The sequence below is a fragment of the Asparagus officinalis genome, chromosome 7 (genome assembly GCF_001876935.1).
Source record: "Asparagus officinalis chromosome 7, Aspof.V1, whole genome shotgun sequence".
NCBI lineage: Eukaryota > Viridiplantae > Streptophyta > Magnoliopsida > Asparagales > Asparagaceae > Asparagus > Asparagus officinalis.
Window position 1 is genome coordinate 123075878 of NC_033800.1, and position 12169 is coordinate 123088046.

General features: G+C 38.9%; 1 protein-coding gene across 7 annotated transcripts; it reads right to left on the reverse strand.

Moving 5' to 3' along the window:
* On the reverse strand, positions 5645-11772 carry LOC109849605 (uncharacterized Rho GTPase-activating protein At5g61530-like). Of its 7 annotated transcripts, none has more exons than XR_002249180.1 (6): positions 11481-11772; positions 11167-11279; positions 10912-11081; positions 8741-8839; positions 8320-8571; positions 7941-8179 (listed from the first exon to the last, which is right to left on the reverse strand). XR_002249180.1 is itself a non-coding variant. In XM_020419460.1 (5 exons), the coding sequence occupies exons 1-4, from the start codon at positions 11677-11679 to the stop codon at positions 8423-8425; spliced, it is 501 nt and encodes a 166-aa protein (XP_020275049.1). In that variant the 5' UTR covers positions 11680-11752; the 3' UTR covers positions 5645-6651; positions 8320-8422. The 7 variants fall into 7 exon arrangements, 5 of the variants coding, with proteins under 5 accessions (XP_020275049.1, XP_020275046.1, XP_020275050.1 ...); XR_002249179.1 differs by having other exon boundaries at positions 11226-11279; positions 11481-11769; XM_020419460.1 differs by lacking the exons at positions 7941-8179; positions 10912-11081 and adding an exon at positions 5645-6651 and having other exon boundaries at positions 11226-11279; positions 11481-11752.

Below are 12169 nucleotides of genomic sequence, written 5' to 3' on the forward strand. Positions count from 1 at the left end.
GCTGTTGATACTTCCAGGCTTGAGATGGCGGTACCAATCGAAGGCGGACTCGCGAAGGATGCCCACGAATGACCGAACCATTAATGCTTCATTGCCGGAGATTATGCCCAAGTGGGACTTGAAGTAGATCAGGTGCTGAGTGGGCGAACCCTAATGCTTCATTGCCGGAGATTATGCCCAAGTGGGACTTGAAGTAGATCAGGTGCTGAGTGGGCGAACCCTTCCCGTCAAACGGCGTGAAGTTAATCAGGTTGAACTTCACCGGATATGGGATCGACTCCCACTCTTGGGTAAGGACACGGAATACCGGTCTTCTTCACCTCTCGAGCAGACATCAGAGCGTTAATTTTGCTCTCGAGATATTTCATCCTCTCATCCTCGTCTGTATCATGCTTTGGAGGATTTCTTAGAGGAACAATGCCACCCCCGATATTATCGTCTTTGGTGGGAACACCCCTAGCGTCGTTACTTTTAGTGGGGCCACCCCCAATGTTTTGATCAACGGGAGGGTTATCCACATTAAGGTGTTCGTCCATGTTTGAATTGTCACCTATTCGGTAGGCATTATTGTGACGACTAGATTCACCAATTTGATTAGACAAGATCTGAATCTGTTGGTCATGCTCTTCCCTTATCTGCTGCATAGCCATTTCCATTTCGATTTTGAATGTTTCTTTCTACTTGGCTAGAGTATCCTCAACCATTTTGTCTACTTCCTTGGTGTTAATCATAAACACTTCACGGGATTGTCCTGGATTAGATACCGTTTTGTTAAAAGTGACCGCAGAGTTAGCATCTGACGCTTCATCATCCGAGGATAATCCCCTCTGCATTCTCTGATAATCCCTACGTCTAGTAGTCCCTACACATAGCCGAGTTATATGAAGGGGTCTGAACTAGAAGGTCGAGCCGACATTCCTTTATCAGTCATGTTAATTATGACTTCTGGAAGTTTATCACCTTGAACGGCCGATCGTTTCTTACGAAAACGCTTTGGTTTGGACTTAGCCATTCCGTTAGAGATTCTCTCGAATACCGAGACCCTCTGTGGAGTGGTCTTGGGATAGCTACACGCTGATAATACTGCCTTGATAATATTATACACGGATAGTGAGAGTTCGTTTCTCGGATACTTCTCTTCCGAGACTTGTTCGTACCCCCAGCCCAATAGTACAACTCATCGATATTATGACCAGAGCAATCTATCGCGTGTTGGCATGACTTTTCAGGTATAACGTCATCGTCTGATGAACATGTTTCCTTCTGAGGAATTGTTGCCTTGATGGCGTTCTTAATAGTCACACGTTTGGAGCCATACTTTCGTGAGCGCGGGACCTTAACGAGCTCTTGGGCACTGACTTGCAGTCCGAGACGGTCAGTTACAGGAGTTTTCCCATTATAGAAAGGCTCTAAATTGTTACGAGGGCGTGTGCGACCCCCAGCTCGAGTAATTACTTAGGGTTCAGTCATCGAACCCAAGCGTTCTTTGATGGAAACTTTGCCTCGATCCTTGTACAAAGGACCCAGGCGATCCGCCATCCTCATCTTGAATCGGGATAAGTCTACGCTGCTGTGGGGATCTGGACCCAGGCGATCCGCCATCCTCATCTTGAATCGGGATAAGTCTACGCTGCTGTGGGGATCTGTCAGAGGTGTGTGATTCATCGGGACAGAAACAAGGGCCGTCGAAGGCTTAAATGGGATTGCGGGAGATGAACCGGGTGTGAACCGAACCGAACCCGGTGCGAACCAAACCGAACCGGGCATGAACCAGTGCGAACCACCACTTGGTGGCGCTTGGGCCACAACCACCATTTGGTGGCTCGGTTTTGGCCGAGCCACCAGATGGTGGTTCGCGCGTTCTGGCAGTTCCGAGCGTTGTTTGACTTTTTATCGACACCATTTTGGACTTTGGTTTCCAGACATGGCGTGGTTTCGGTCGCTTCTTGATCACCTCTTTTTGCTTCAAGTCCTACGCTTCTTGCACGAGAATCCGTGCGTGCACAATCAATGGGCGGCGCTTTTGAATGCGCTCCTCATGGGTTGAGCGGGTCCGTTTGACTTGGATCCATTCATCTGCTGTCGGTTTGGAGGAGAGGACATCTGTTTGCTGCTGGGGCATTCCGTGTCTTCTGAGTTTCAGATCCGCCTCATAGTAGATCCCATCAACAGGCTCCAAAGCCTTGGCGAGTCGGCGCGTGAGGCGTTGGCGCTGCCTTTGGTGTGCTCTTTTTGATGAAGTGGGTGCGGCAATAGCGGCTATCTTCTTGAATAAAGAGGAGTCCAAATCTACAGATCCGGCCTCGTTAGAGGCCGTAGGTAGGGGCGTTGCAAGGTGAGATGGCAGTAGCAACAGAGGTCTTTGTTTTCCTGCGCTTGCGAGGGGCGGAGGATCTGTTGGAGGAGGACGACAGATACTCCTCGAACATCAGTTAGTCAAACTCATACTCGACCTCTTATTAAACCGGGATCCGGATCCATGGTTGCGGCACGACAGCTTCTGCAGAGAAGCTGTTGGCTCTCACTGTGGTCGCCAGCATGTTTAGGTCAGAAATTGTTGTTTTCTTTGTCATTGAAACTATTACAACTTTAGCCGTTATAATAAACTCAAATAAATAAAAAGTCGATCTTTTTATAAGATCTTCTTACACAATGAAAATATAAGATTACAATTTCTTTAAACAACACACAACAGATGTTTATCGCCTGTTGTTTGCGTGTGATCTTTACCTGTACCGGAGACGTTGATATCCGTGGACCGCCACGGATCAGGTCTGATTGACAGATTAAAAGTCAAAGCTCCTACTTCACAAAGGAAGTATTCGCTGAAGTGGTAATCCCGACCAAGTGAGATTACAACTCTTCTTGGGATTTAAGACCAAGCTTAAATCTGGAGGAATATGGGGGAAAGGGGTTTCAGATCTCTCGAACTCTCTTTTTGTTTATGGAGAAACTTCGTCAAGATCTGCTAACCCTCTGAAATTCGTGGCTCCACTCTCAATTTTGACAGCACCTCGCCCTCTTGATGTCCTACTGTGAAATGAGCCTCTAGGCTTGTATTTATAGGCTTCAGTTGGGGGGTTTTCTGATAAGAATTATGGATTTGATCTTATTCTCAGTTGACAACTGCCTAATCATGTGTAGAGATGATATCAAGGCAGTTGGGAACCTCTGGAATAGAAGAAATCTCGTGAAAACCCGTCGAAAATCGTCAAAACGCGTTTTCGGACAAAATATGCCAAACCAGGTTCAAACGAACCGAACCGGGTGTGAACCAAACCGAACTGGGTGCGAACCGGCACGAACCACTACTTGGTGGCTCGGCCTTGGCCGAGCCACCATTTGGCGGAGCCAAGTTCGTACCATCTTGGCTATTTTGGTTCTAACTCTCTCTTCTAATCTCAGAATAAGGTGATTCAAGATGCGTTAGAAAGCTGACGAAGAAACCTACAACTTTTATATTTTGAGTTTCTCTAGAATAAAATCACATCATGACTGAAATGTCAATTATTTGTAAGAGCAACCAAATGGTGGGTCGGCACTGTGCGAGCCAGTTCGTACGTCCTCGAGTATTTTGGCTCTAACTCTCTTGTTCGATCTCAGAATGAGGTGATTCAAGATGCGTTAGAAAGATGAAGAAGAGACCTACAACTTTCAATAGCTGATACACACATGGTCTAAATGTAACCTCTTGTGTGAGCCACCAAATGATGCCTCATAGCCTTGCAAACCAGTTCGTACAATCTCGGGTATTTTGGCTCTAACTCTCTCGTTCGATCTCGGAATAAGGTGATTCAAGATGCGTTGGAAAGTTGGAGAAGATACCTACAACTTCCAATTACTGAGCCACTCATGGTATAAATGTAACCTCTTTGTGTGAGCCACCAAATAGTGGCTCGCAGCCTCAGCCTTACGAGCGAGTTCGTACCTTCTCGGGTATTTTGACTCTAACTCTCTCATCCGATCTCAGAATGAGGTGATTCAAGATGCATTGAAAAGCTGGAGAAGAGACTTACAACTTCCAATTGCTGAGCCACACATGGTGTGTGTGAGTCACACATTGTATTTTTCCCCTTTTGGGCGAAACACAAATTCTAGCTGAGTTGTTTTGCCATTTCGTGTGTCACGTTGACTCGTACGCTTAACTGATTCGCATCATACATTTCATTAAGTTAGAGATAATCGATGAACATGTTGGCTACTTGGATCCAGCCGATGAGTGCACGGGCCATTCGGAGCTGGCTGATGAGCGTGCGGGCCACTTGGAGGTGGCCGGTGAGCGTGCGAGCCACTTAGATGTGGCCGGTGAACACGCAGGCCACTTGGTTTTCCATTTTGGTGGCTGATTAGCGTGCTGCCCACTTGGTTGTGGTCGGTGAGCACGCGGGCCACATGGCGTTGGCCGTTCTGGTGGTTCGTTGCTACGTCATCAACGTTTCGCCGATTTGCTTCATGCGCTTGTCGGCGTCAGATGATCCTCTTTGACTCGAACAACCCCCTTCGACTTGGATAATGTTGTTTATCACTTTCTCTTTGTCTCGAGCTGTGTGCGAACAACTATAGGCATTTTTAGACGCCTACAGTTTTGATCTATTTCTTTTGTTTAAAGAAGTCTTATAAAAGACTCATATTTTTGAATCTGTAAAAGTCGATAAATGATTGTAATGGATTCCACTAAGAAATCAATTTCCGATGCAAACATATACTTGCTAGTTTAACAAAAGCACCACTCCACATTCTAATGTAGTTTACACAACTTTCACTAAAACTATTATAAATATGCTCTAGGTGTTCAATTCTTGCCTTCTCTTATTTTATTTTTTCCTCACTTGGACCACTATGAATTGATTTACATCTAGCTTGCATTCTCTTTACGAACATAAATATTATAATAAAAACTAATAATTCAACACCTTGAACTATGTTAACAACACTTTGTTCATCCATACAATCCATCACCATCCATCTATGATACAAACATCAAATTGAAATAATTAATATGGCTAGCAAGCACGACAAATAGATATAAACAATAAAGCATCCATGTGTTATTAATACGTAGTAACTAGTCATCACAACCAACCATGATTTATGGCTTTCATGGAATAATATCATACTGAGGTAATCAAATTGGAAATAAAGAGTTTGTCAATTTACCCATAATCAATACCAAACAATTCAAATATCATTCACAAACTCATAATTAAAGAAAAACAATAGCAAACAGCGCCAAACAAAAATATAATCCTACTATTTTCATTTCACTACCTCAAATCATAAAAAATTAAAACTAAAAAAATACTAGTTACTTTAATTTAAACCATGTGTCAAACATATGGATAGAATTTAAAAATTCAAAAGGATTGAATAATGAAATTATATTTATGTATCAATTGGGTGATAATAGATTGTTTGCATCATTAACAATAGTAAATAGTGAATAATTTTATAAAAGAATTTTATTTGATATACAACAATGAGTTTCAATCAACCAATGCTATTTATATACATATGACAGTAGATGACCTATTTAATCATAATCATCCAAAATAAATGTTACCAAAATAGTAGCATCAATATTTTTCTTTAGTCCTTATTTCTATCTCCTCAAAACAATTAGTAGTCATGCAATAAACAGTAGAGATATTATAAATATCTTTCTTTATCATTGGACGCTTTCATACAAAAGATGAGACACCACTGACAAGATTTGACCTCTTGCTCGCAAGTCTAATCACAACTGATAACCATTTAATGCATTAACTTTGACAAGCCGGTGACACACGTAAATTGAGGCATACAGTACTAAGGCAATACACTACCTAACCTAACATTAATCCTCGAATTGTTCATGCTGAGCTCGGTGGTCACAATATAATGTGATTGGATGGAAGTAATGCTGATAAAAACTTCTTGCCGATTGTGTGAGAATGAGGAGCCACACCATATTCAATGTCAAATAACTAAAGAGATGGCAGCTATAATGATAAACAGGGTCTATAGGATCTCACATATGGAACATATTTAATGAAAATCTGGTGAAGTGATGGATATGACAAATTGGCAACATAGCTAACAGCACGAATCCAAGTGAGGGTCCTGATAGCTGAAGTTTGGTATTCAAACCAATGATAGCTGAAGTTTGGTATCCAAACCAATGCAGCCACTGGCTCTGAGTTTGAGGATTGTGAGAGGCCATGGAGAAGTTCCAGATGTAGATAAAGCTTTCATTAACTCAGCTAGCAAGTTGTTGCATTTAGCTCGACCATTTGAGACCATAGACTTTCCCTTCACGACCTCTATACATTCAGATGACATGTGGTCTCATTCTCATATCATAATTGATAGTCTTCCCATACTTTCAACCAAATGTTAAGATATTACTATTGCTCCAACAAAGAGACCCGACTCTAAAATTGTGCACTCCTCGCGTATTCCTTAACAAGCGATTATAGCTTGAATCTCACAACTGATCATGACAAGAATCGAATCCAACTGCAATATGTCGTCCATCAGGCAGCCAGCTAATGTCGTCCACAGGCCCTACACCTTGTTCCACTGTCACCATCTTTGTTACAGATTCATCTGCTCCATGCCACAAGTGAACTGTATTGCCAAGTGCAAGGGAGAGGAAATTCTTGCTTTCTCAATCTAGCAAATTGAGATACAAGCCTTCAATTAGGCAAAGGGCGTGCACTATATCCTCTCTATGAAATATCGCCATAGTGAAGCACACGTATTATAAACAATTTACTTCTCTGATGCAGTCAAAATCTCTGTAATTTGGCAAGATATAAAATATTTAAATAACCTAATTGTGCATTTGTGCATCAAAAAGTGTATTGATATTATAATCAAGCCGGAATAGAAGGGTGGTTCTTAATTGTACTTGTTGGTCCAAAAATTCTTTTTCTTCTACAGATATAAAATCCAAAAGATTTTCATTTTGTTTCAGGGATTTAAGCTTTCCTGTGTTGTTTAAAGAAAAGAAATGTATTCTTTATTTCCTCGGTAGAAGTATAATGAGGTGAAGGAACAATAACACGTGAATCATATATTGTCAAGTACTGCACCTGTGCTGTAAAAGCTAAAAAACAAGGAAAATCATTAAGAACTCAAGGAATGCCCATTCTCTTCTCTAAACAATCAACATTTTATTCAAAGCTAAAAGTCTTACATGTATAAGAATTCTATTTATAGTATCCAATGGGCTAATAAGCAAACATAGATTGTATATTGTTAAAGAAACCAGGTAGCTTACACATGAAAGACAGCAGCTGAATTCTTTTACCAGTAACCTATGTGATCTTTTAATGTGTTTAGTAACAAATTTATTTCAAAGGCTTGAATTGAATAATCTTTGATCATCATTCTATTTTTCAAGCTGACCAGCTACTGTTAATGTTTTGACTGCATTTAGATAAGATAGCTAAGATGTAGCTATTATCGGTTATTAGATAAGGAGGGAGGGGAAAAGAAAGTGATTTGAGTTTTCTTGGTCATTACGATAAAGAGAGAATTACTAAGAGTTTGGATGTAAGCAATAAGTTTGAGGTTGAGTGCAATGCCAAGCTTTTACAACGATTGTTAGCTAACAATGTATGTGGTTTCATGAGTGGTGGTGTGGTGTATTTTAAGTACCTACCAGACTCCAAGGTCATTCTTAAACACCAACTGTAGTGGTATTTGGGACATCTAACAAGCGTTGCTGTCTACTGTTGGAGCCAAACAGGGTCTTAGTTCCTTATTTCTTCATGGGTGCGCACACGGAGTCAATGTATGTAATGGATACGTTTACAACAGAAACACACTGCAATAAGCTACAAAGACTTGGCAGCAAAGTTACAATCTAAAAAACAAGAAGGTCTTATCACCCCGAAGAGATGAGTATCATGAGTATAGTTCATACAAATGTATATAAAATGCATTTTTGTCTACTGTTGAAGCCAAACAGGGTATTAGTTCCTTATTTCTTCATGAGTGCGCACACGAAGTCAATCTATGTAATGGATACATTTACAACAGAAACACACTGCAATAAGCTGCAAAGACTTGGCAACAAAGTTACAATCTAAAAAACAAGGTCTTATCACCCCGAAGAGATGAGTATCATGAGTATAGTTCATACAAATGTATATAAAATGCGTTCATTAGAATAGAATAAGAAAGGATTATTCACCTTGTTTACAGATGCCTTTTGGCTCACCCGAAGCAAGTTCATTAGAATAGAATAAGAAAGGATTATTCACCTTGTTTACAGATGCCTTTTGGCTCACCCGAAGCAACAGAGCAGTAACAAATTCCAGTGTCATGATTCACCTTGTTTACAGATGCCTTTTGGCTCACCCGAAGCAACAGAGCAGTAACAAATTCCAGTGTCATGACTCATGTAATTTGCATTTGGAAGCTTCTTCAGAACATTTCACATGTCTTGAATACTGCTTCTGGCATCTCTAATTTCATCATAAAGTGCAAAAGTGGTCGGTGGCTCAGGAAGGCTAGCAAGATAGCATTTTATCAATGTTGCCACATCAATTGCGCTTACATCATCTGGCAACTGTGCATTCCAGTCTGCAATTAAATTGTATCATTAGGACCACTATTATGATCAAAGAAGATATACACATAATCATAAGCAATTTTGGTACAAGATTTCTTAGTAGTCAATATTCTACTCAGTAGCTTAACTTCTGTTGTTAAAAGGTGAAAACCATTTTGATGACTTAATATCTGTTTTCACCTGATATTATTAAATGATCTGCACATCGTACCAAGACTTGAGGAACAGGCCTAGTTGACTGTTGACGTTGTACGATAATCTCAAGTGGGACACCAAATACTGTAAAAAAAACCATATCGTTCAGATACTATTTTCTTCAAGAACAAACAACAAGATTAATATGGGCATAAAATTAAGTTAGCAACATCTTAGTAATATGTGACATCGCACATCTAGAAAGGCAGAATACCCTCTAGTGAACCTTTCTGCAAGCAACTTAGTGAAAAGTATCATATGGTTCAAAGACTATTTTATCCAAAAACAAACAATAACATTAATATGGCCATAAAAGTTAGTAACATCCTGATGCAATGTGCCATCACCCATCTAGAAAGTCAGAAGTTTCTATTGTTAATGTAAGAAGAAATCCAGGAAAAATAGATAGACAACATACCCAGTGATCAGTGCATGAAATTCTGCAACAAGAGAGGGATGGAATAGAAAAAAATAGTGAAAACTATAGTAATCAGCATTCAGCAATTAATTCCTCAGCCTAGAAGACAGTAGGAAGAACTCGGGGTCAATAAGGTCACAGGACTCACATCTGAGCCCTCAAGCCCATACCACTCGAGAACAATTCAAAGTCAATGTGATAGAAGTTCAAGTACCATATGCTTTGGATAGAAGTCTAAACAATAGTAATTGTTGTGGCTCTTGGTTTAAGTTTTGAATTAATTAATTTAATTCTAAAGTAATGGCTATATTTTGTGTAGTTGATGAGACATGACAGGGTTTAATCTTGAAAGAGGAACACACAGAATCACAAGGAAATAGAGATATAATCCACATTGATGGCAACGAAATACAATAGTGAAACTTTCTGCAAGCTATTTAAGGAAACAAAGATACATCTCACAGGACTGAGAAGGATGTTGTTGGCAGATCAGGAAACATATGTTTCTGGATCTGTGTAATTGTGGGATAACTATCAAGTACAAGGAAATAGGTTTACGATTGCCTTACAACCTGTCACGCTTTATGGCCAAAGAAAGATGGAGACAGAAGTATGCACAAAAATAAGTGTCGCTAAAATATGAATTTCAGGATGAATGAACAGAAGTATACTATAAGATGGAGTAAAGATTGATTGCTTTTGTAATACATAGAGATAGCTAAACTTGAGGCTAAGATAAAAGAATTGTCTGAGATGCTTTGAACATGCAGCAGATACTCATAAGTATGCCAATAAAGAGTCCAACAAGAAAAACACAACATGAAACCTGGTTAAGGTTGGTTTTAAATTTAGAAAATAAGTTTTAGGAAGTTGATTATTTATAGGCACAAATTTTTATGTGTGATTAATTTCTTGAGATGTCATATGCAACAACGTTAGTCTAAAATGTACAGGAGTGCTAATGCTTGGCCTAGAGTATGTAAACAGTTTATTTTATAATAAGAATAGAATGAAAATAATAGTCACTATAGGAGCAGAAACATAAGGAGCATATAAATTATCTCCATTGAGGAGTTTCTAAGCTTTGTTAAAATTTGCAGCTGAAGAACCTCCCACAAATTAAAATATAACTTTATTCAATAAGGCATTTTCTCAAACAATAGAAGTGCCTGGAGAAAGATTAACCAATAAAATATCTAACAATAGAAATGGATGAAAAGAAGCTTGGAAGGTCACAAGCAATTTACTTGTATCTCCTTCTGCAGGGAAATTATACATGTTAATCAGGCTCCATGTAAGAATGATACTGATAGACTCATTAAGATATTAGATCAAATAATTAACGTATATCTCCTTCTATAGTAAAATTATAACCCATGGTTTCTCAACCTTAATCCTAATAGTAGTGTCCATGTATACCTCTAAACTCCCATTTTAATTAAAAAATTCAAGCCCCAAATTTTTTTTTAAAAAAACTATAAAAATCACACAAGAAAAAAATTAAATTCGAATGAATAGAACCTAAATTGCCTCAGAGAAAATAATTATGTTGGCGTTGTGCTTAATTTCAAAATGCGAAAATTTTAGAATGAAAACCTATGAAATTGATTGCAAAGCCAAAAGTCTGGGATCATGATTATAAACATTAATTCACTAAATACACAAATATTAAGGTGTTTAACTATGAAGTTAGTAATCAATATCAACGATTTGGTTGGTTTTAAATTTAGATTCTAACCTCCAATTGGAGTCGTATAGTTGTTTCCACTCCCTCCGTCAAGCACCAAAGTGCCTCTTTCTTCAAACTCAATATCCTTCTCTGTTTTTTCAACTTCAACCGTTGGATTTTTCACCAACGAAAGCTTACAAAAGTGATATGCACTCATCCTAAATGCAAGCAACGGCTTTCTGATGCCAAAAAATAATAGTTCAAGAACATATAAAGAAAATTCGACATCGGGGATAAAAGAACCAATGAATACAAAACTCAAACCTTGACAGGCCACTTTCTTAATACATCCGGATATAATAAGTTGTATGGATTCAACTTACTTTCTAAACTCGCTACAACAGCTGCTCGAATATTGAAACCCTCATCGCTTGAAACTGCAAGGAATCGAGAATTAGGGCAAAATTAGAACAAAAGGAGAGGAATGAAGAACAAAAAGAGGAGAGGGTGAATTGAGAAGAACTAATGATTAGAACTAGGGTTTTTTGTAGCGGAGTGAACAATAAGAAGAAACCTTCTTCAAATCATAGGTAGAATTCGTTTTAAATTTAAAAATCATAGGTAAAATTTAGAAATACCTTCTTCAATGAAATTCCTTCCTGATCCTAACCGACGTCCAAATTCTGAGAACTGAGGAGATGATGGCGGAGGCATGATGTTGATGATTAGGGCAATAATACTCATCTTTAAGATGGTGGGACAGCGTAACCGATGAACTGAGGAGATGGGCTGAGGAGAAGGGTAACTGATGAACTGGTGAGATGAGAGGAGGCACATAACCAACGGAAATTTAGGGCTTTTGATTAACGACGATGATGATGAAAATTTTGTGTAACGATTATAAGGGATAACTTTGGTATATTTAAATTGGTTGAAGGGTAATTTGGGGAGGAAAAGTTTTTCATGAACTCCCTCTTTTAAAGGGTAGATGATACGCAAACACTACAACAAAGAGACACTCTAAGTCTCTAAAAAAAGTCTCAAAATGCCATAATACAACATAAACACCTATACTAATTAGTTAATTAGTTTGTTAATTATTTAAGCTAGAGACAAGGACAATGCCAAGAATCAAGGTACTATAAGCAACGAAAGCTATTAGCTATCTTTGGGGTCTAATGACATTTATAATCATATATAGACTTGATCACTCATTTGTCTCAAGTTTTACAAATTGGTGAGATTTTGAGGTAGACCAAAGTAATAAAACCTAAAAAATTAAAATTTGGTCGAATCATATCAAAAATTGCTAACTTTCACAAAATTA

Coding starts and splice junctions, on each gene's coding strand:
- LOC109849605 (XM_020419460.1), bottom strand. CDS start 11,679: ATGTGCCTCCTCTCATCTCACCAGTTCATCAGTTACCCTTCTCCTCAG. Junction 11,280..11,480: donor AAGGAATTTCATTGAAGAAG/GTATTTCTAAAT, acceptor GATTCCTTGCAG/TTTCAAGCGATGAGGGTTTC. Junction 8,572..8,740: donor AGATCATTTAATAATATCAG/GTGAAAACAGAT, acceptor ATTTAATTGCAG/ACTGGAATGCACAGTTGCCA.